Source organism: Microcebus murinus, chromosome 1 (genome assembly GCF_040939455.1).
Source record: "Microcebus murinus isolate Inina chromosome 1, M.murinus_Inina_mat1.0, whole genome shotgun sequence".
Lineage (NCBI taxonomy): Eukaryota > Metazoa > Chordata > Mammalia > Primates > Cheirogaleidae > Microcebus > Microcebus murinus.
This window is the reverse complement of record NC_134104.1, coordinates 150833862-150858247: the sequence shown is the minus strand read 5'-3', so window position 1 is coordinate 150858247 and position 24386 is coordinate 150833862. Positions and strand designations below refer to the sequence as shown.

The window sequence follows — 24386 nt, the reverse complement described above, 5'->3', positions numbered from 1 at the left end:
TTTTCAGTAAAATTGTACCAAAAACCATATGCAACAGAGAAGAAGAAAAAAGAAACCTCAGTGTTCTTAGTTACCTGCCAATTAATTGTTCACTATCTTTACTCAAAATGATCTCTTCAACTTGTTTTTGCTGATTGTGGGAATAGTACCTATCAAATTTATTTGCCTGCTTTTTTTTTTTTTTTTTTTAAGAGACAGGGCCTTGCTCTGTTGCCCAGGCTAGAGTTGCACAATCATAGCTCACTGCAGTCTTGAACTCCTAGGCTCAAGAGATCCTTCTGCCTCAGCCTCACAAGTAGCTGGGACTATAGGTGTGCACCACCATACCCAGCTAATTTTTTATTAAAAAAAATTTTTTTTAAGAGATGGGGGTCTCACCATGTTGTCCAGGATAGTCCCAAACTCTTCAGCTCAAATGATCCTTCTACCTCAGCCTCATGAGTTGCTGGGATTACACGTATGAGCCATTGTGCCCAGCAATTTGCCTGTTTTATAAAAAATTCTCGTAACCTGTTAAGAATTTATTCTGTTTGTTTTTTAGTTTTGAAAAGTGAGGTGCATGACCTACGAGTAGTTCTTCATTCTGCTGACAAGGAGCTTACTTCAGTGAAATCGGAATATAGTTCATTCAAAGAGAATCAGGAGCAAGAACTCAACAAACTTGCTGAAAGACACATGCATGTACAGCTTCAACTAGATAACGTCAGGTAGAGTTCTCTTATGGTTTCAAGTTTCCTGATTTTGCCATATCCTAGGACTACTTCAAGTGGCAAGTGTTATAAACCCAACTCAAAGTAGTTAAACGAATAGAAAAGGTAATTTATTGGCTCCCAATATTGAGAAACCCCAGAGGTGATTTTGGTTTCAGAGACAAACTAGACTGAGTCAAACAATATTGTCAGTATTCTCTCCCCACCCCTCAATGTTGCTCTTATTCTCTCCTACTATTTCCTCTGTGTGACAAGGAACTCCTGCAAAGAACCCTTCTCTCTCAACAGCCAGATATTAATCCAGGGAAAATTTAAATTGGTTTGCTTGAGTCATCTGCTCACCTTTGTACCATTTACTGAGGGTTTGAGATGACATTGGGCCAACATAGTAATGTGCCTGCTCTGCAGGGAAAGATGTCTTCTTACTAGAAAAAAGGGACAGTGTAAGGTAGACCAGAACAATAGTTGTTCTCGTTAGTTACTGTTCTGGTTAGTTACTGTGCACCATTGTGCACAGTTGCACAGTAACTCGCCAGAAGCTGGCTGGTTAGTCGGGTGCTGGTAATCTTGAAATAGAAAGTAATCTAAGATGTAAAGAGGGGCAGTGGCTCATGCCTATAATCCTAGCTCTTTGAGAGGCCAAGGAGCTCGAGACTAGCCTGAGCAAGAGCAAGATCCTGTCTCTACAGAAAGATAGAAAAATTAGCCAGATGTAGTGGCACATGCCTGTAGTCCCAGCTACTTGAGAGGCTGAGGCAGAAGGATCGCTTGAGCCCAGGAGTTTGAGGTTGCTGTGAGCTAGGCTGGTGTCACTGCACTCTAACCTGGGAGGCAGAGTTGAGACTCTGTCTCCAAAAATAAAAAAATCTGTAGCTATTGAGTGTTTTTGGATACAGAGCAAGGAATTGATTCAGAAGAAGAAAACTTGAGATTTGCAGACCAAATTCACTTATATGTATGTTTTTGTTGGGCCTGCCCAGTATGGTTCTGCTTTTTTCTTTTTTAAGAGACAGGGTTTCACTATATTGTGTTGCTCAGCCTTGTCTCAAACACCCAGCTTCAAGTGATCCTCCGCCTCGGTCTCTGGAGTAGCTAAGATTAGAGGCATGAGCCATCTCACCCAGCTCCAGTGTGGTTTAAAAAAAAAAAAAGAAAATCTCTGTCAAGTACAATATGCTGTTATGATGGGTATACTGGAAGCCCTGCCTTTTCCATCAAACTGCTCTGTAGTCCAGTGTATCTCATGTATTTGTGGATTATGGGCATTTCACACAAGTCCATGAGAAGTATCACCATCAGTCAAGGCTTAGGTAAGTTGAGAATGGGCTATAGATGGGATATATTTTACTGCAGATGATCTGACTAGCAGAAATATATTAAATGTTTACATTTAATATATTAACAATGTTCCTACCTGCCTTTTCCATCAAACTGCTCTGTAGTCCAGTGTATCTCATATATTTGTGGATTATGGGCATTTCACACAAGTCCATGAGAAGTATTACCATCAGTCAAGGCTTAGGTAAGTTGAGAATAGACTATAGATGGGATACATTTTACTGCAGATGATCTGACTAGCAGAAATATATTAAATGTTTACATTTAATATATTAAAAATATCAAATATTTATAATACAATATTTTATATAAGTATAATATAAATTTAATATATTAAAATTTTTTTCTGATAAAGATTAGAAAATGAAAAGCTACTTGAGAGGAAAGCCTGCCTACAGGATTCCTATGACAACTTACAAGAAGTAATGAAGTTTGAAATTGACCAACTTTCAAAAAACCTCCAAAACTGCAAAAAAGAAAATGAAACTCTGAAATCTGATCTGAATGTAAGTTAAGAGGGGTTTTGGTAATTGGTGAATTTGTCCTGGGTCTGTGATTGTTCTCTTGAGTGTGGGGCAAGGAGTGTTCTGACCTCTCCCTAACTATCTGTACTTGCCCACAATGCCTGCCACATAGAAGGTACCTGACATGTTTGTTGACTACATATTGCTGGTGACAATTACTTAAAGTCTAATATAACCTTGTCTTTTAGAATTTGATGGAGCTGTTTGAAGCAGAAAAAGAACGCAATAACAAATTATCATTACAGTTTGAAGAAGATAAAGAAAATAATTCTAAGTGAGTGCTATTTACCTTTTCCTTAAGTTTACTAGAGTATTGTTTACTACCGCATTCTTTATCTTGGCTTTTTTTTTTATTAATACTCTGTAAAGAGTTATTTTTTAAAAGCATTCCAAAATGAATGTCATATTCTTTTGTATAAATGGTTATGTAGAGAAACTTAATTCTTTAAAACATTCAAGAACTAGCTATGGTACTTTTAAATGAATAGCAGTCAGGAGTAATCAGAACTTTGGGCCTTCTGTAAATAAATCACAGTCTATGTAAGATGACTTCCAAATGTTCCTTTTATTATTGGAAGGTAGAGACTGATTTTTATTTCTGTCTCTACTATTCTTTTTCTAGCTGCTCTTTTTTCGTCCTGGTCCATTATCTTTCTTTCCCTCTGTCTTCAAGTTCGTTTCCTTAATAACCTCAGCGAGTCTCTTAGTCTCAGCAAATAGGTTGTTAATGACTCTAATTAGAAGAATTTCTTTATTCAATAGATATTTGAGTTCTTACTATGAGTTAGATTCTTCTCTAAGCCTTGGGTATACAGTGGTGAATGTGGAATGTACATCTAGTTGGGAGGCAGGCAGTTGACATTTACTCATTCATTCAAACGTTTAATGGTATCGAACAATCCAGGCACTGATCTGGTGAATGCCAGCACATTTAGAGGTAAAACTGTGAACAACACTTCCTTGTTCTTGTGGATTTTACATGCTAACACAGGGAAACAGGTAATATTAAACAAATACTATATAATATATGTTATGTTAGGGAATACAAAACACTCTGAAGAAAAATAAACAGTCATGGTACAAAAATGAGTTTTCATTAAATACGTATTGAAGAAATGGGTTCAAATTTCTGATCTCCACTAGAATATAATGCCTCACACCAAGTATGTGCCTAATAAAGTTCATTTGCATTGTATTTAATCTCTTCTGTACTGACTCAGTTTCTGTGTCCATTTCATAAAGTCAGGGGTAAAAGATAATTCTTCTCTTCCAGAGAAATCTTAAAAGTTCTTGAGGCTGTACGTCAGGAGAAACAGAAAGAAATGGCCAAGTGTGAGCAGCAGGTAAATTTCCTATTACTCTAATTCAAGACCTTGAAGTAACTTTTATTCCTGATGTCTAAAGTTTATTATAAAAATGGTTTCAGCTTTGGGATATTAGAAATTAATTTTTTTTTAAAGGTGGAATTTGGGGCTGGTTTTATTATTTTTCAACTGTTGTGTTTTTTTTTAACTCCCAGATGGCGATAAGCATAATTTGTTGGTTATCTCATGGTAGAGACCACAAAATCATTGTCTTTCAACGTAATTTATTATTTTCAAGTATTCATCCTAGTGTAATCTCTATAATATGAAAAGCAGATTTCAATTTATCAATGTGTAGTGAGGTTAACTTTGTGATTTAATTTTTTCTAAAAATATTTATTTTTCCCCATAGATGGCTAAAGTACAGAAACTAGAAGAGAGCTTGCTTGCTACTGAAAAAGTGATTAGTTCTCTGGAAAAGTCTAGAGATTCTCACAAGGTAGGTGGAGTTTGAAGCTCTATCCCTCTGTATTTTTTTTAATAAGTGCTAGTTTAACTTTCTTTTCTCCTGTCCCATCTTGTACCTCCAGGGTGACTGATAGCTAGCATTTCTGTATGCAGTTAGGCAGTTCATCTTCCAAGGTTGCTAGAGAATGAAGTCTTCCTCTTAATTTTCCACATAACTTCAGGTGCAAACTACTATATTACTCAGGACGGTGTGCTTCTAAAATATGTCCTAGAGTACTGTTTACTACCACATTTTTAATCTTGGGTTTTTTATTACTAATACCCTGTAAAGAGTTATTTTAACTCTTTTAACTAGGATGCTGATATTAGTGTGACCCATTCTTGTTGACTCTAAGTCCCATTTTACAAATTCTCAAATGCCCGGAGTTGACTTTAACAAAAATAATAAAAATAGGCCGGGCACAGTGGCTCACGCCTATAATCCTAGCACTCTGGGAGGCCGAGGTGGGAGGATCACTTGAGGTCAGGAGTTCAAGACCAGCCTCAGCAAGAGCAAGACCCTGTTTCTACTAAAAAAATACATAGAAATTATCTGGGCATGGTGGCACATGCCTGTAGTCCCAGCTACTTGCGAGGCTGAGGCAGGAGGATTGCTTGAGCCCAGGAATTTGAGGTTGCTGTGAGCTAGGCTGACACGATGGTACTCTAACCTGGGCAACAGAGCAAGACTCTGTCTCCAAAAAAATAAATAAATAAATAAAAAGAATATCCAAGTGTAAAATTAGGTATAAAATCCTTATGTGTCTAACTCGTATTCATTCTAAAATCAAAGCAAATCATTAGGTAAAATAGCATAAATCCATTAAAATATAAATTGATAATAATGATATCATGATAATAATGATATGATGTTTTGCTAAAATAAAATTGACTTCTTATGTTGCCATTAGTAAAGGTAAATGATTTGTCACTTAAAAATTACCTCTGTTTGAATGTCTTGGACATGAAAATATTGTTTCTGTCCTCGTCAGGAAGTTGTGACTGACCTTATGAATCAGATCCAGGAGCTAAGAACATCAGTCTGTGACAAAATGGACACTATTGACATTCTAAAGCAAGAACTGAAGGACATAAATGTAAGTTTAACAATGTTAAATTTGATGTTAAATTTGAACATGAGACACTTTATAGACTCAAGAGATTAACAAATGCTCCACCAGGAAAAAGATTCTGTGGTCAGAGAAGTTTGGAAATACTAGTTAAAGCTCAACAGATTTCTGTATTTGCAGGACTTGCAGAGCCTTTGTTATGCCACGGTGTAGTATGCATCTCCGGGAGGCAATGCAGACTACAGTGTTTCTCAGATTTCACGGACCTGGGATAGTGTTCTCTGTGCACCATTTAGAAATTGCTGGTATAAACTGAATAAGAAACAGACTGGTTGTTGGCTGTGATGGTTAAGGGTGATGTGGTCTTCCTTAGTTGCTTTGAGAAAAAAAAAAATCACACATTTTAGTTAAGTTCAGAGACATTAATCATATAGAAAATGAGTTTGTTTCTCCAATAATGGATGTAATGTCATTTCCTAAAGTAACTACTTATTTTGCCAGCATATATCTATATTGAATGTTGATGCCTTCTCTTCTGCTTGAGTCAAGACAAAGGTTTTTGTCAATGTTCTTCACTCCTCTACTCTAGGAGATTGCTGTTCTCCATGTTTATTTCTGGAGGCAGTCTCTTGACTAAGATGGAAAACTCACAAAAACAGATTTTTTTTCCATTTTTCTTCACATTTGTTCTTACATTCTTTCAGCAAATATTTATTGAATTAACTTGTGTTGATCTGGTCATCACCTTGGAACTCAGATTCATTATTAATATTTAATCTACAAATAAACAGATAATAAAACAGACAACTCTTGTTTCATGACTTTATTTTCTACAGTGCAAATACAACTCTGCTTTGGTTGACAAAGAAGAGAGCAAAGCGTTGATCAAGAGGCAAGAAGCAGATATTCTGGATCTGAAAGAAACCCTTAGGCTAAGAATACTCTCTGAGGATATAGAGGTAGATGTTAAGAATTTTTGTTTGCCTGTTACTTGTCAATAGATTTGTTTATTTGTGTGTGGAGGTTATTAGTGAATAAATAGAAGATTTTTAAAGGAGTAATTAATAATTAGAGCTACTTTTCCCTAGGGTGGTCAGGCAATTAATAGTTACTACTAAAATTATTTTTCATCTAGTTAATCTGTTTTCATTCATTTGTGCTGACAGCATGTTAAGGTTTCTATAATTGACCACCCTTTACATAAGTAGAGCAGAGTGGAAATTGCATTCACTTAGATGTTTAAAAGATTTTCTTTTTGTTGTTCACATAAATTTACCTTTTTAAAAAATTAAGCAGTACTATCACATGGTTCAGAAAAATATACGGTTCCTCCTACCCCTCCCTATCCCCAATCACCCATTGTTACCAGTTTTTTGTATATCCTTCCAGAGATACTTTAGGCAAATCCTGTATACTTTTAGTCTTCCCTTTTTTCAAACAGATGACAACCCATTATTAAAACTGTTCTGTATAGAAAGAAATTAGTTGGCCATAAAAAAAAAAAACTGTTCTGTATTTGCTTTAGATATAAGGGGTATTTGGTTGGTTCATTGGTTGGTTGGTTGGTTGGTTGGTTTTTTGGTTTGTTTGGGGTTTTTTTGCTAAACTATGCTATCCATAAAACCAACAAGTATTTATTGAATCCACCTGCTGTACAACCTGTACCTGGCCAGACATTTGGGAATGGAAGAAAAATTGAACACTATTACTTGTGTAGCTTGAGAAATATGCATATTGTGATATAATAAATGACCTGAAAGCACAGAAAAGGGAGGGAGGGGAGTAATTCTGCTTGGGGAAATCCCAAAGAGCTTCCCAGAGGAGATAGTATTCATACAAGACTTTGCCAGGGAGGGAAGCCTGGCAGTGCGTATCTGTGTGGAGTGTCTCTAGCACAGTAAGCAGTCAGGGTGGCCAGCTTGAGACGCAGGAGCTGAGATGGAGACAGGCTGAGCCTGTGTAGTAAGTTTGAGTAGTATCAGCTGTATCTTTTAGGAAATTGAAGCTGCATAGACTCCGAACCCAGACAGGAGGTGTTGAGATCTGAGCTAAGTAGTGCTAGTGGGGATGGTGAGATAGAGCCAGAAGTGTTTAGAACTACCACTGACGGTTGTTGGTGTCCAGTTGGATACATGCTGTGAAGGGAGCAAACAGAGTGGGCACCAAAGTTTCTAGCCTGAGAGACCAAAGGTGGTTCTGCATACATCTAAGATGAAGAGAATAGAGGCCCAGGGAAAATTAATAAGATGTATTTTATACATTACCAGTTTTGAACTTAGAGAACCTGTGGGAATAGATATCCAAGGTGCATATACCCAGTAATTTGTATTTATATCCTGCTACATCCTAGAAAGGATTTGAAGATGTTAACATGTAAACAATGTAAAAAGGTTAAAATAGACAACTAAAATCAGAATAAAAGGAAAATAAGAGTAGAATAGTGAAGTTATAAAGAACACATGCTCTGGAGTTAGAATTCTGGCTGTGTGACCTTGGGGAAGTTAAATTTTTTTCTGTGCTTCATTTGCCACATCGATAGAGATAACAGTACTGCCTATTCCATAAGGTGTTGCGAAGATGAAATGAGGAATACATGGAAAGTCCTAGAACACTATCTGACACCTTGTAAATTGCTCACTACATGTTAGCTGGGACTAGTTTTAGGGGACCAGTTGAACAGTTAGTACTCAAAAGCCACAACCTAAAGTCTTATACAATGTATAAAATGTGTAAAATTCAGTTCTATATTGCCTGTTGCCAAAATAAAAAGAGAAATCTAGCTATTTGAGTGGGAGTAGCTGAATCATGAAAGAAAACTCATGGCAGTTTACTTAAAAGCTCTTCCTTCTTCCATCTTTATTTCCTTCCTTCTGTCTCTGTCATTTCTTCCCTAAAGATTATATTAACTAGGAATATTGAAGTATTTTAGATTCAACTGGAATCAATCCATAAGTAGCCAGTTAACATTCCCTTTGTACTTTCTGTCTTTATTAGCTAAAATTCACTTTTATGGCTGTGGTTTGTGAATTATCATTTATTTATTTATTTTTATTTATTTATTTATTTATTTATTTATTTTTTTTTTTTTGAGACAGAGTCTCGCTTGTTGACTAGGCTAGAGTGAGTGCCGTGGCGTCAGCCTAGCTCACAGCAACCTCAAACTCCTGGGCTCAAGCAATCCTCCTGCCTCAGCCTCCCGAGTAGCTGGGACTACAGGCATGTGCCACCATGCCCGGCTAATTTTATATATATATTAGTTGGCCAATTAATTTCTTTCTATTTATAGTAGAGACGAGGTCTTGCTCTTGCTCAGGCTGGTTTCAAACTCCTGATCTTGAGCAATCCGCCCGCCTCAGCCTCCCAGAGTGCTAGGATTACAGGCGTGAGCCACCGCGCCCGGCTTATTTATTTATTTTTTTGAGACAGAGTCTCGATTTGTTGCCCAGGCTAGAGTGAGTGCCGTGGCGTCAGCCTAGCTCACAGTAACCTCAAACTCCTGGGCTCAAGCAATCCTATTGCCTCAGCCTCCCTGGTAGCTGGGACTACAGGCATGTGCCACCATGCCCGGCTAAATTTTTCTCTATATATATATTAGTTGGCCAATTAATTTCTTTCTATTTATAGTGAGACGGGGTCTCGCTCTTGCTCAGGCTGGTTTTGAACTCCTTATCTTCGAGTAATCCTCCCACTTCGGCCTCCCAGAGTGCTAGGATTACAGGCGTGAGCCACCAAGCCCGGCCTGTGAATTATCATTCAAATTGTTTATACATTGATGTTTTTCAACAATATGAGTTCCTAGCCAGCACAATAAGATGAGAACAGTAAGTGAGACACAAATATTATAAAAACTGAGAGAAAGTGTATTGTTATTTACAGTTGGATATGAATGTCTATGTGGAAACTCCAAAATATTGCCTGAATATCTATTAGAATAATGAGTTTAGTAATCAGTTATAATTAAGTCTTAAAAATATATTTACTGTATACTATCAATAGCCATTTAACAATATAATGGAACTAAAAAGTTCTATTCTCAAAAACAATCAAAAGTATAAAAACCTTAGGGAAGAATATATAATAACTGTTAAGGACATAAAATTTTCCTAAGAAATATGAAAAGAAATTAAGTATTAAAGAATAGCTTTACTGTATATCAGCAACAACCACTAGGATTTTTTTTTTTTTTTTTGAGACAGAGTCTCACTTTGTTGCCCAGGCTAGAGTGAGTGCCGTGGTGTCAGCCTAGCTCACAGCAACCTCAAACTCCTGGGCTCAAGCAATCCTGCTGCCTCAGCCTCCCGAATAGCTGGGACTACAGGCATGCGCCACCACGCCCGGCTAATTTTTTCTATATATATTTGTTGGCCAATTAATTTCTTTCTATTTATAGTAAAGACGGGGTCTCGCTCTTGCTCAGGCTGGTTTTGAACTCCTGACCTTGAGTAATCCGCCCGCCTCGGCCTCCCAGAGAACTAGGATTACAGGTGTGAGCCACCGTGCCCGGCCCCCACTAGGATTTTTAGCGAATGAAGTAATAAAAGAATGAGTACAGGGAAAAGCGTTTGTGATATATCAAATTTTTAAGTGTGTGTGGTAGGGTGTGTATGTGTATATATATGTATATGCATATATAAACTTACATTTGGAAAGGAAAGGGAGGATAAACAGATTCTGCTCTAATTTTTGTAGGAATTACATACACTGCACCCATAGGAATTATATATGCAACCTACAGGATTTCTAATTCTCTGTGTCACTTTTTATAAACTACTTCCTGAGACTTTTTTTTGAGACAAAGTCTTGTTTTGTTGCCCAGGCTAGGGTGAGTGCCCTGGCGTCAGCCTAGCTCACAGCAACCTCAAACTCCAGGGCTCAAGCAATCCTGCTGCCTCAGCTTCCCGAGTAGTTGGGACTACAGGCATGCGCCACCATGCCCAGCTAATTTTTCTATATATATTAGTTGGCCAATTAATTTCTTTCTATTTATAGTAGAGACGGGGTCTTGCTCTTGCTCAGGCTGGTTTTGAACTCCTGACCTCAAGCAATCCGCCCGCCTCGGCCTCCCAGAGTGCTAGGATTACTGGCGTGGGCCACCGTGTCCGGCCACTCCCTGAGACTTTGATGGCTTATGATAGTATCACAGTCTGGTGAACTGCCCAGCCCCTCCCCAACTGTTTATAGCTGTTTACCTTCCAGTGTATAAAGGACTCAACTGGTGAGACGAGCCAGCTCAGGACCTTTCCTAGAGTCCTCCCCAGGAAAGAGAGATGAGCCTTGAGATCTGGCAGTGAGAGGAGAGTGTAATTAAATGCTTAATTGTGCTACCTATGTGAATTTACTGTAATCATGTTAATCTCTAGACCCATTCACCTAAATATTGACTCACTGGTTTGTCTTTGAATGGATTAGGACACAAGCCCAAAAAAGTGGGCAGGGAGGATTTTACAATAAAACTTTCTTAACCCATTAAAAATTATACATACTTATGATTTGGAAATCCTGATTGGAATACTATAATTAAGAAATTCTTCCTTTGTGGGGATTGTCCCCCAACAGAGGGATATGCTCTGTGAGGACCTGGCTCATGCCACTGAGCAGCTGAATATGCTCACAGAGGCCTCAAAAAAACACTCAGCGCTGTTGCAGTCTGCCCAGGAAGACCTGACCAAGAAGGAGGCCCTGATCCAAGAACTTCAGGACAAGGTAAGATGCACAGAGGTGTCACTCAGGATGGGGGACAAAAGGGATCCAACAGTTGAGGTTGTCTCCGCATTCCAGCCTTGGCTAATTTCTCTATGTTACAAAAGGCAGGCTAATGGAGTGTTAAGGCAATCTGGATTGTAAACTTGGAATCAGAACGACTTGGGTCTGTGCACATGAAGTGAGACTTGCTCGGCTGCCTCCACACCTTCTCTGGGTCTTTGGCATGTGGCAGCAAGTTCTAACTACTGTGGGGGCATTGTGAGTGACTTTTATCATCTTTTTGGCAGCTGTTATTTTATATTTCATGTTTTTCTCAAATAACACTTTTATTGTGAAGCTTAAAGAAAATTTTAAAAGGTGTAAATCTGTGAGAGAAAAGGAGATGATTGGGCTGTAGTAGCAACCAAATTAGACATACATAAAAAGCAACCCTGAGTTCACATTTTATTACTTTAAAAACTACCATGGTTTTGTTTTAATCTTAATACTTTTCAAATTATTAATCAAGCAATGAAAAAGCGATGTGAAAAGCAAAATTCTGTATACCACGGGAAGCTTGTCTTTTCCTTTTTTTAATATAAGTAGCATTCTATGAAACATCTCTTCTAGTTGACAAATAATAATTATATATACTTATAGGATACAATGTAATGTTTTGATATATGTATACATTATGTAATGATCAAATTAATGAACGTATTTGTTGCCTCACATACTGTTTTGTTGGTCGTCTGAACATTTAAAACCTCTCTTAGCAATTATTATTAAATATAGTTACCATGTGGTAGAATAGATCTCAAAAACTTATGCCTCCTAACTGAAACTTTGTACCCTTTGACCAATATCTCCCATTCTTGTTTCCTCCCAACCCCCCACCCAGCCTCTGGTGACCACCATTTTCTCTACTTCTATGAATTCAACTTTTTTTAGATTCCACATATAAGTCAGACTGTGTAGTATTATCTTTCTGCGCCTAGCTTATTTCACTTGGGATAATGTCCTCCAGATTCATGTGTGGTGTCACAAAGGAAAGAATTAGCTTTTTTAAGACTGAATAGTATTCTATTGTGTGTATATAGCACATTTTCTCCTATTCATCCATTAGATGGACACTTAGGTTGTTTCCACACCTTGGCTCTTGTGAATAATGCTTCAGTGAACAAGGGAGTACAGATATTTCTTCAACACACTCATTTTAATTCCTTTGGATATATACCCAGTAGTGGGATTACTGCATCAGATAGTAGTTCTACTTTTATTTTCTTGAGGAATTTCCATACCATTTTCCATAATGGCTGTACTAATTTACATTCCCCAAAAGGGTTCTCTTTTCTCCACATCCTCACCCACATTTATCTTTCATCTTTTTTATTATAGCCATTCTAATAGGTGAAATGCAATATCTCATTGTGGTTTAATTTGCATTTTCCTACTGATTGGTGATGGGGAAGTTTGTCCTTTTTAATTGGACCGTGTGCCCCCTATTAATTTCTAACTTGCAAATCTTGATTTTCCCAGCTAAACCAAAAGAAGGAAGAAGTAGAACAGAAGAAGAATGAATATAACTTCAAAATGAGACAACTGGAACATGTGATGGATTCTGCTGCTGAAGCTCCCCAGGTACTTTTCAGAAAAAGAGAGCATTTCAGGAGGAATGAACAGTTTGTGGATGATAAAAATTTGGAAATTACTAAGACCATAGCTTTGATTTTTTTGTTTGTTTCAGAAAAAGATTTTCACTAACACCCTTCTGTCTGCTTTTTACTTGATAAAGGTGCCCGTCTTTGTTTTACTTGGACAAAAATTAGAATAATAAGCTAAATAGCCTGAGGATTTTCTGTGTGCTTGGCATATACTTATACATTTAAAATGAAACCTTTCTAACATCACTGAACTCCAGGTATTTGGATGAGATATGATTTTATTTTAGAGTCCTAAAACACCACCTCATTTTCCAACACATTTGGCAAAACTTCTGGAAACACAAGAACAAGAAATCGAAGATGGAAGAGCCTCTAAGACTTCTTTGCAACACCTTGTAACGATGTTAAATGAAGACAGAGAAGTTAAAAATGCTGAAATCCTCAGAATGAAGGTAATTGGGTAAATTTTTTTTCTTTTTTTTTTTTTAAGAGACAGAGAACTCTTGGGCTCAAGTGATCCTCCCACCTCAGGCTCCCAAGTAACTGGGACTATAGGCCTGTGCCACCATGCCCAGCCAGTCAATTTAATTTTTAAACATAAGCAGCATCGTCTTGTAAATTTAATTTTTAAAAAAAGCAGAATTGTCATAGTTACTGAGGATATAAAATTCAAAAGGCACAGAACTGAAGGGTAGACAGAGAAAAGTCTTCCTCCTAGCCCAGATACCAGATATTTAATAGCTGAAACATGTTATTTCAGTGTAGTTTTAAATTTATATTTTTCTTCTTAGAAGTAAAATCGAGTATCTTTTGTTTGTCTCTTTCTGTGAACTATATCCATTACTGATTTTTCGATTGTTAGATTTTTCTTATTGATTTGTAGGCATTCTTTATATATTAGAGAGATTTGTTTTACTCTATGATAAATTCAAAATACTTTCTTGTTTGCTGTTTCCTTAAGCTTCCTGTTAGTGTTTTTGCCCAGTTACTTGGAGTTGTGGTGTTTGTGGGTGGCAGGTGTGTATATGGTTTAGGGGTGGAGGTGTGTGGAGTGTCTGGGTAGGTGCATGGGAATCAGGAGAATGTGATGCTCCACAGAAGAGAGAGCATTTAGCCTGTGAGGTCATTGATCTGCAGTGAGTTTTTGTTTAGGAACATAATTAACTCATTTATTTTTATTTTTATTATTATTATTTTTTTAACATAAGCAGAGAGTTTATTTAGGCCAAGCTGAGGACTGAACCTGCTAGCGTAGATTCAAGTTACCAAGAATATGTACACCATTAGCAGCAGTTACAAGTAGATATTTATTTATTTGTTTGTTTGTTTGTTTGTTTGTTTTTGGAGACAGAGTCTTGCTTTGTTGCCCAGGCTAGAGTGAGTGCCGTTGCGCCAGCCTAGCTCACAGCAACCTCAAACTCCTGGGCTCAAGCAATCCTGCTGCCTCAGCCTCCCAAGTAGCTAGGACTACAGGCATGTGCCACCATGCCTGGCTAATTTTTTCTATATATATTAGTTGGCCAATTAATTTCTTTCTATTTATAGTAGAGACGGGGTCTCAACTCTTGCTCAGGCTGGTTTTAAACTCCTGACCTCGAGCAATCCGCCCACCTCAGCCTCCCAGAGTGACAAATAGATTTTTAAAGAAAAAATTTGCTCACTTTAATGTGAAGTATCTAAGGACAACATCATTCTTAAGTTTTGTTTCTCATGGAGAGGATCATTCTTGACCTTTTTAATTTAGGGCAGTTGTCAGTATGCTCTCAGAAATGTGGCTGTTATCCAGATTGACATGACCTTGAAATTTAGAAGAAATTGGATCAGGTTAAAAGAAATCAGTAGGCAAGTGAATCCAAAAGGGCATTCCTTGCAGCCAAGTATTTATTTCTTCTGGATGATTATGCTTATGATTTTCAAATTATGATCCGGTTAAATTTTTTTTATTTGTTTGTTTGTTTTGAGACAGGGTCTTGCTCTGTCTCCCAGGCTTTAGTGTAGTGGCTTCATCATAGCTCATAGCAACCTCAAACTCATGGGCTCAAGTGATCCTCCTGCCTCAGCCTCCTGAGTAGTAGTGACTACAAGTGTGTGCCATCAGGCCCGGCTAATTTTCATATTTTTGTAGAGGTGGGGTCTTGCTGTGGTGCTCAGGCTACAATTAAGTATTTTGAGTTATGGGCTGTGGCATCAGTTTTTTGTTTATTCGTTTTATTTAGAATCTATTAAATAGAAACAAATAGTTGAGAATATTTATCAAAGTAGAGACTTTCTGTCATCTTTTCGCATAAAGGAATTTTAATGAATTGTGTGATATTGATAAGAAACTATGCTTGAGACAGTATGAACATGATCACTAATCACCATTGTAGGCCTCCAAGAGCTTGTGACAATCTGATATTTATCTAGCAATGCCCAGTGTAACGTTCTGTATAGGAACTTAAGAGGGTAATACCTGTCTTGGGTCATGGCCTTGGGAGCTAAATAAAGCCTACTATAATGTGTTTTGTTTTATTTCAGTAGATTCAGGGAGTTCAAGTGTTTTTGTTGTGTGGATGAATTGTATCATGCTGAAGTCAGGGCTTTTAGGGTACCCGTCAGCAGAATAGTTAACATTGTACATGATAGGTTAATTTTTTATACCTCACCCCCCTCTCACACTTTTCCCTGCTTAGTTTCCAATGTTCATGACACCACTTTATGACCATATATACCCCTTATAAGTGAGAACATGCGGTATTTGTTTTTCCATTGCTGAGATACTTTACTTAGGAAAATGGTCTCCAGTTCCATCCAAGTTGCTACAAAAACATTACTTCATTTCTTTTCGTGGCTGAGTAGTACTCCATGGTATATTTACACACACACACACATTTTATTGATCCACTCATCAGTTGATGGATGTTTAGGTTGATTCCATATCTTTGCAATTCTGAATTGTACTGTGATAAGCATTCAGGTGCAGGTATCTTTTTTATAATATGACTTCTTTTCCTTTGGGTAGATACCCAGTAGTTGGATTGCTGAATCAAATTTGAGGTCTACTTTTAGTTCTTTTAGGAATCTCCATACTGTTTTCCATAGAGGTTGTACTAGTTTACATTCCCACCAACAGTGTATTAGCATTCCCTTTTCACTGCATCTGCACCATCTATTGTTTTTTGCCTTTTTAATACTATCCATTCTGAAAGGGGTGAGGCAGTATCTCACTGTGGTTTTTTGGGGGGTTTTTTTGTTTTTTTGAGACAGAGTCTCATTTTGTTGCCTAGGCTAGAGTGAGTGCCGTGGCATCAGCCTAGCTCACAGCAACCTCAAACTCCTGGGCTCAAGCGATCCTGCTGCCTCAGCCTCCCAAGTAGCTGGGACTATAGGCATGTGCCACCATGCCCGGCTACTTTTTTCTATATATATTAGTTGGCCAATTCATTTCTTTCTATTTATAGTGAGACGGGGTCTCGCTCTTGCTCAGGCGGGTTTCGAACTCCTGACCTCGAGCAATCCGCCTGCTTCGGCCTCCCAGAGTGCTAGGATTACAGCTGTGAGACACCACACCCGGCCTCTCACTGTGGTTTTAATTTGCATTTCCCTCATGATTAATGATGTTGAACATATTTTTATGTTGGCCATTTGTCTTCTTTTGAAAAAAATCTGTTCATGTCTTTCATGTACTTTTTGATGGGTTGGGTTTTTTTTGCTGATTTGTTTCAGTTCCTTGTAGATTCTGGATATTAGTACTTTTTTAGATGTATAGTTTGTAAATATTTTCTCCCATTCCATAGGTTGTCTATTTACTCTGTTGATTATTCCTTTGATGTGCATAAACTTTTTAGTTTAATTAAGTTCCATTTATTTTTATTGTTGCTGTATTTACTTTTGGAGTCTTAGTCATAAATTTTTATAATGTGTTTTTGATATGTTATCAGGAGCAGTTGTGTGAAATGGAAAACCTACGCCTGGAATCTCAGCAGTTAAGAGAGAAAAACTGGCTCCTGCAAGGTCAGCTGGATGATATTAAAAGACAGAAGGACAATAGGTGAGAAAGAGCCACTGGAACTCTGGGCTAAATCTTGACCTACCTGTTATAGTTAAAGGAATGAGGTTGGAATTGGTTTCACAATGAATAGGATGTGCCTCACTAATCCAGGAGATGCTCCATTGGTTGATTTTTTTAATCTTGTCTGATCTGTTAACCATTGCAGTGCTCTGAAGCGAGTTTTTGCATTGTTGCATTTGTTGTAAAGCTACTGAAATGAATTTAAGATGTGTGAAATACTTGAGCCAAATGATTTCATTTAAAAAAAATTTTTTTTTAATAAATAAATAAAGTCACCAAGACAAGATTCAAGAAGTTCTACAGAAAAGGGGGCAGTTTCTTACTAGTTGGCTTTGCTTTATAACTCATGGTCCAGGGAAAGCTCTTGTGCAAGACAAGGAGAAATCCTTAGCATTTTACAGAGGAGCATTCCCTTGGGTTTAGGCATCTCTATGTGTGTGTTTTGGCACCATCTAAGGCAGTTTTCTAGTTGCATAGCATAGTGTCAAGAGCAACCACATCCAGAATTAACGTCCTATCTCTTACACTTAAGTCTTGTGATTTTGGACACATTTTTTAACCTCTTAGTTTCTCAGTTTTCTTAGGGACAAAATGAGGAAAATGGTAAGTTCCTCACAAGGTGTTTTAAAGATTAAAAATAACATGTATAAAATATCAGTTACAGTGCTTGGTAGAGGGGTGTTGTTCAATAAAAGTTATTAAGTACACAAAGTAGAATTATGATTCTGCCTGTTGTTAACTTTCTGAGTGAGGAATTGGAGATCAGAGTAGCCAGTAAAATTTTGTGGAAAGTTGAATTGAATTAAAGGGGGAGTCTCTGGGATAGAAACCTTTACTGAATTCCATTTCCCATATTAGGGGTGTCTGCTGTCTGTTGCCAGAAAGTGACAAAAGCTTGTCCACTCCTGCAGCTCCCCAGCCCTGTCCAGAAGCATCCTTTTAGATGCACTGTTCAAAACCTAAATGAGACAACAGAGATTTGAGGATGGTTATGGTGGCTGTGCTAACAGTCTTTTCCTAAATGGTTCTCTTCAAATTTTAGTATCAGAGATCCTTTTTAGTAGGGCTGGAGTGAAGCCCAGAAATGTACATTTAATAAGCAATTCCTTCCCCTTCTGGATGATTCTGATGCAGATAATCCACGGTCTGCTCCCCTAGTTTCCATGTGCCCTGCCCCCATGTCCAATCATATTAAAGAAAAGCCTTGTATTTAATACTTAGTGTTCAAAAGAAAAATACTGCCTTTTATCAAGATTTAGTGTGAGCATAGAACATAGAATGTTTTTAGATCATTTGTAAAACCACAATTGGAAATACTTTATTTCAGAGATATGTCGTTAGCGTACTACTTCTGCCCATGGATGCCACAGAGGAACCATTATTAAAGTATCTCTTTGGCCGGGCGCGGTGGCTCACGCCTGTAATCCTAGCACTCTGGGAGGCCGAGGTGGGCGGGTTGCTCGAGGTCAGGAGTTCGAAACCAGCCTGAGCGAGACCCCGTTTCTACCAAAAATAGAAAGAAATTAATTGACCAACTAAAAACATATATACAAAAACTTAGCCAGGCATGGTGGTGTATGCCTGTAGTCCCAGCTACTTGGGAGGGGAGGCTGAGGCAGTAGGATCGCTGAGCCCAGGAGTTTGAGGTTGCTGTGAGCCAGGCTGACGCCACGGCACTCACTCTAGCCTGGGCAATAAAGTGAGACTCTGTCTCAAAAAAAAAAAAGTATCTCTTCACACTGCTGTCATGTCTAAGTCAGAGTCTCTTAGCCCAAATAGCTGCAGAAGCTCCTCATGGGACAGTTGAGCTTTGAAACAACTGAAGGGAGTCTGAGGAGTCATGCTGAGCAATGGGGAACGCTCACCAACTGGGTGGTAATGGAAGATGCAATCACCAATCACTCCAGAGGCTTTGTCACTATGCCACTGTGGAGCAGGTGGAGGCAGCCATGAATCAAGGCCATACAAGGTAGATGGAAGAGTTATGAAACCAAAGAGGGCTGTCTAAAGAGAAGATTCTCAAAGACCAGGTGCTCACTTAACTTGTAGAAAAGATTTTTGTTGGTGGCATTACAGAAAACACTGAAGAACATCACCTAAGAGATTATTTTGAATAGCATAAGAAAATTGAGGTGATTGAAATCATGACTGACTGAGGCAGTGGCAAGAAGAGGAGCTTTAATTTTATAACCTTTGACAATACAACCATGACTCTGTGGATAAGATTGTCATTCAAATATACCATAAAGTGCATGGCTACAACTGTGAAGTAAGGAAAGCCCCATCAAAAAAAGAAATGACTAGTTTCATTCAGCCAAAGAGGTTGGGGTGGTTGTGGAAACTTTGCAGGTGGTTGTAGAAGTGGTTTTGGTGGGAATGACAACTTTGGTCATGGAGGAAACTTCGGTGGTTATGGTAGCTTTGGTAGCAGTTGTGGTGATGGTGGATATGGTACCAATGGAGATGGCTACAATGGATTTGGTAATGATGGAAGCAAGTTTGAAGGCGATGGAAGCTGCAATGATATTGGCAATTATAACAATCAGTCTTCAACTTTGGACTCATAAAGCGAAGAAACTTTGGAGGCAGAAGCTCTGGCCTCTATAGTGGTAGCAGCCACTACTTTGCCAAACCAGCCATGAAACCAAGGGGGCTAAGTCTTGTGTAAGTTACCATTGCCAAACTGGAGTCATTTGTGTCAAAACCCTAACAAAATGGAATCAGGAGACCATAAAGAAGCAGCTCTCACTGCACATGCCTATAACATACCTTATGTGGAACTCCTGCGGGTTCCACATGCCCCACTCCTGCATGAACCCTGTAACAGAGCTTATCACTGGAAATACCTCAGGCCTACAGTATTTCAGAAAAGCTGCTTGCACCAGGACAGTTGCCTAGCAACAGCTCTCTCCACTGAAGTACAAATGCCAACTTCTGCAATGAGATTCTGTGACTGGTGAACTTTATTTTAAAGCTTACATGGAATGCTTCTCTTTGTATTTAAAAGCTCTTCCTCTTCACTCCAACCCCCGCAGATACACTGATGGCCCACCATATAGCTTGTATACCATGGAATTGGAATCCCTCAGTTATTCCCAAATTAACCATTTGTTCTGGACAGCCGGTCCTGAGTTTCTTTTCAGGTTGACAGGTGGTTCCAGCAGCAGCAGTAGCTGTGGCAGTGACAGAAGGTTTTAATTACTGCCAAGAAACAAAGCTTAGCAGGAGCGGAGAGCCAGTGAAGTGACAGGGAAGCTACAGATTACAACAGATTTGTAGACTCAGCCAAGCACAGTGGTGGTAGGGCTTAGCTTCTACAAAGAAGACATGTTTTATACAATACTCATGTGTATGGGCAAAAAACTTGAGGACTGTATTTGTAACAAATGGTATAACAGCTTATTTTAGTTTCTGTTCTGTGGAAAGTGTAAAGCATTCCAACAAAGGGTTTTAATGTAGTTTTGGGGGTTTTTGTTTGTTTTTTTTTTTTTGCACTCATGCTGTTGATTGCTAAATATAATAATCTGATCATCATGTTGAATAAAAGTGTCTTTTTTTAAAAAAAAAGAAAGCTTTATTTTATAGCTTCATGTCCCTTATATGAAAAGCTACAGAATCTTCTTTGTGAAAAAAAAGAGAGAGAGAGAGAAGGGACAAACTATAGCTCAGGGGCCAGATCCAGCCCATGACCTATTGTGTAATAAAGTTTTATTGAGACATAGTCATGCCCTTTTATTTAAATATTGCTATAGCTGCTTTTGCAGTAGCCAAGTTGAATACCTGTGGCAGAGACCATATGGTTCCCAAAGCCTAAAATATTTACTGTTTGGTTCTTGACAGAAAAGGTTTATTGATTCCTGGATTGGTACATAGAAAACACATCTTTCCCTAATGGTCTGGGGTGTTTCCCTCATTAAGGTCACATTACCATTTTTGTCTAGTCTGCCAGATCTGTTGAGGGAAAGAAACTTTAACTTCTGTTTTCCTTCAAGAAATGGTCTTTTACTTCCGAGTGAGAGATTCCTAAAGAAGTGTACCGCATTCAGACAGGTTCTCTTGGGGTGATGTCTTCCTAGTCCAGGGGCTGCCCACAGAAACTCAACTTATTCTGACCTGGTCAGGGTACAGAAATGGATGTGTCATCCAGAATGTGTTTTTCTTGCTTTATATATGGGAGCACTCTTTTTCCATGAGGACATATCTGGTGCCCACAAAATCCCTTCCTGGTGTCCACATACATGGGAAGCCAAGGTGGTCGTCAGAAAATGCCAGATGACTATAGAATCCAAGCAAAGGGGGAGTCAGGCTGCAGCGGCCAGGCCAGCTGAGGCCAGAGCAGCCCTCCCCATCCTCAAAGATGCTCCCTCCCAGCTGGTTGAATTCATACCAGGTTCTGAGGACCTTTTTCTCAGCCCCGTTTTGCTCACATTTGATCTTTGGATGTTACCTCTCAACTATGTTTCGACTTTATTTTACTTTCAACCAAGCCTTGATTAGATTTCCCAGCTTTGCTCATCTTGCTTTTGGGGTTTTTTAATTTTTTGTTGTTATTGTTGTTTTGTTTTGTTTTGTTTTTGAGACAGAATCTTGCTCTGTTGCCCAGGCTAGCGTGCCATGGCGTCAGCCTAGCTCACAGCAACCTCAAACTCCTGGGCTCAAGCGATCCTCCTGCCTCAGCCTCCCGAGTAGCTGGGACTACAGGCATGTGACACCACATCCAGCTAATTTTTTCTGTTTTTATTAGAGGTGGGTCTTGCTCTTGCTCTGGCTGGTTTTGAACTCCTGAGCTCGAGCAATCCTCATACCTCAGCCTCCCAGAGTGCTAGGATTACAGGCGTGAGCCACTATTGTACCCAGCCTCATCTTGCTTTTGTATTAGGAGGAATCCTGAGTTCTGAGGAGGTGAGTTATTTCATCCTTATGTGTTGATTATTAACTGTGCTAATTTGACCCAATCACCATAGTTACATTTTCTTTACACAACTTGGCATTGCTGCATATAATAGCTTTGAAACCGCTACTTGAATATACTTGACATTGTTTTCCTATCCCTCCTCCTAATCCATGTAGTGATCAGAATCATCCAGACAATCAGCAGTTGAAGAATGAACAAGAAGAAGAGATTATCAAAGACAGACTTGCTAAAGTATGATTTTTTTTTACATAGTAGTTTATTTTTTTTTTCGTTTTTTTTTTTTTTTTATCCTCACCAACCCTGGTCTAACATCGTAGTTTATTATCTGAGCAATGCATTTATACTTAGTAATTTATGGTTATATATATTTTAAGAATCCATTTTACTATTGAAATTCCTGTCTTTTCTGCATTCCCATTGTTTAGCAAGATATTTCCATCGGTATTTAGACATAGCTGAGAATTGAATTTGTCTCCGTTGCTAGATGGTAAGCCTACTACTCAGCATACTCACATACAGTTCTCCATTTAGAAGCAAGTATGAAGGCCTGTTTGAGGCTTTAGAACAGGTGTCCTCAAATTACGGTCCGCGGGCCGCATGCCACAGGTGTTTTTGCCTGTTTTTTTTTTTTTTTTGAGACAGAGTCTTGCTTTGTTGCCCAGGCTAGAGTGAGTGCTGTGGCGTCAGCCTAGCTCACAGCAACCTCAAACTCCTGGGCTCAAGCAATCCTGCTGCCTCAGCCTCCCAAGTAGCTGGGACTACAGGCATGCCCCACCATGCCCGGCTACTTTTTTCTATATATATTAGTTGGCCAATTAATTTCTTTCTATTTATGGTAGAGACGGAGTCTTGCTCTTGCTCAGGCTGGTTTCGAACTCCTGACCTTGAGCAGTCTGCCCGCCTCGGCCTCCCAGAGTGCTAGGATTACAGGCGTGAGCCACCGCACCCGGCCTGTTCATAGTTTTTTTAAAACTGTAGTCTGGACCTCCAATGGTCTGAGGGACAGTGAACTGGCCCCCTGTTTAAAAAGTGTGAGGACCCCTGCTTTAGAGGGCACATGCATGAAGTCTTGTAAATAGGTATTTCCTTTATGTATATAGCTGGTATTGTAAAAAAGGATATTGGCTTGGTTTTATTTAGGTGAAAGAGAGTAGATTGGTTCCTTTCAATCTTTTTTTTTAGCAGTGTTATTTAAGAACCTAAGCCATCTTTTTCTTTTCTTTTGTATCTTATTATAGAGTAAAATAGTTGAAGAAATGCTGAAAACCAAAGCAGAGTAAGTGTACTATTTTGTAATTCAAATTCTTGACAATCATTTCGTTTTCTTCTCTAAAGGGACAAAATATTTATATCCACAAGGTAGGTAATATCTTTCCTTCTGTAGTAATATATGAACATAATAGATGTTTACAAAATTATTTTCCTAATAACACTTGCTAAAGGGATTTCTCATGTGAAGCCACTCCAAAAGAAATCTTAAAGAGATAAGTGTCAGGAAAAGCTTAGCTGCCCTTGAGGAAAACTAATGGGTTTTCTTCTCATGGACAATGAGAACAAGATAACTAACCAGGTTTTCATTTTCACTTCTGCTTCTGGTTTCCACTGATTTAAAACCTTGAGGCCCTCTGAGACCCATAGATAATACTCTGATTTCTTCTGGTCCAGACCTTAGGTCTCTTTAATGTATTCATATAGTTTCCATATTAATTTACATAACCTTATAAATTGCTTCATTCTTTGATGAGCAAGGTATATTGTATTTTCTGCCATGTACAAAATAAGTAAACTGGTTATTAACAAATAAAATGATAAAACAACATAAGAAAGATATTGGACTCTCTGGATGGATACTCCTCATCAGGAATTGAGGTCCTCAACCATTTTTGCTTATTATACCTCCTAAAAGAATTTTGAAACACCATATACTCTCTTACTTATTTTTGAAGTTGACTTTTTTTTTTCTGAGACAGTCTCGCTTTGTTGCCCAGGCTAGAGTGAGTGCCATGGCACCAGCCTAGCTCACAGCAACCTCAAGTTGACTTTATATCTAGAATTTTTCACTATAAATTTAAATTGTTGCAAAGGCTAGACATTCTGACAGATTGAAAATAAAAGTATCCAACTAATTTGTTACTTTCTATTTTAAAAATACATGAATGGAATCCTCAGTCTGGAATTTTCCATTGTTCTTTTATCCCTTGAAACTGAGTTTCCATTCTATACCACGCAAAATTTTATCCTGATTTATTTTTGGAAAAAATTTTATTGATTATGCTGTTGTACTACTTAGCAATGAAATATGTATACAAACTGAAAGTAATTTGTAAAAATTTATTCATGTAGCTCCAAGTGTTATTAATATATTTTTCCCAATTAAATTTTCATTGTAACTATTATTAATCAAATTATCCTAAATTTATTGTACATTTGTTTCAATAATTATTATACTTAGGAAAATTTCAGTGGACATGCTTTTTATCCTAATACTTTTTTCTTCAATTGGTTCATTATTTTATTATACTTAATTCTGAAATGAGACAGGATTCAGTATCAATTCTATTCCTTTTTCCTGTTTTTATAGCAAATTCTGAGAAATCTTATTCACATAGTAAGTAAGTGGC

General features: G+C 38.2%; 1 protein-coding gene across 2 annotated transcripts in view; it reads left to right on the top strand.

Moving 5' to 3' along the window:
• Window positions 1–24386, top strand: part of KIF15 (kinesin family member 15) — a 68397-nt gene that overhangs the window by 40276 nt on the left and 3735 nt on the right. Inside the window, exons 20-32 of one of the 2 annotated variants that reach the window (XM_012770347.3) lie at window positions 542–707; window positions 2404–2554; window positions 2761–2846; window positions 3846–3915; window positions 4289–4375; window positions 5376–5480; window positions 6290–6412; window positions 11010–11156; window positions 12675–12776; window positions 13087–13251; window positions 16720–16829; window positions 21921–21996; window positions 23004–23041. In XM_012770347.3, coding sequence (XP_012625801.2) covers window positions 542–707; window positions 2404–2554; window positions 2761–2846; window positions 3846–3915; window positions 4289–4375; window positions 5376–5480; window positions 6290–6412; window positions 11010–11156; window positions 12675–12776; window positions 13087–13251; window positions 16720–16829; window positions 21921–21996; window positions 23004–23041 — 1426 coding nt within the window. Of the gene's footprint in view, window positions 1–541; window positions 708–2403; window positions 2555–2760; window positions 2847–3845; window positions 3916–4288; window positions 4376–5375; window positions 5481–6289; window positions 6413–11009; window positions 11157–12674; window positions 12777–13086; window positions 13252–16719; window positions 16830–21920; window positions 21997–23003; window positions 23042–24386 lie in introns of those variants that run through there. The other variant, XR_001155500.2, reaches the window with a different exon arrangement.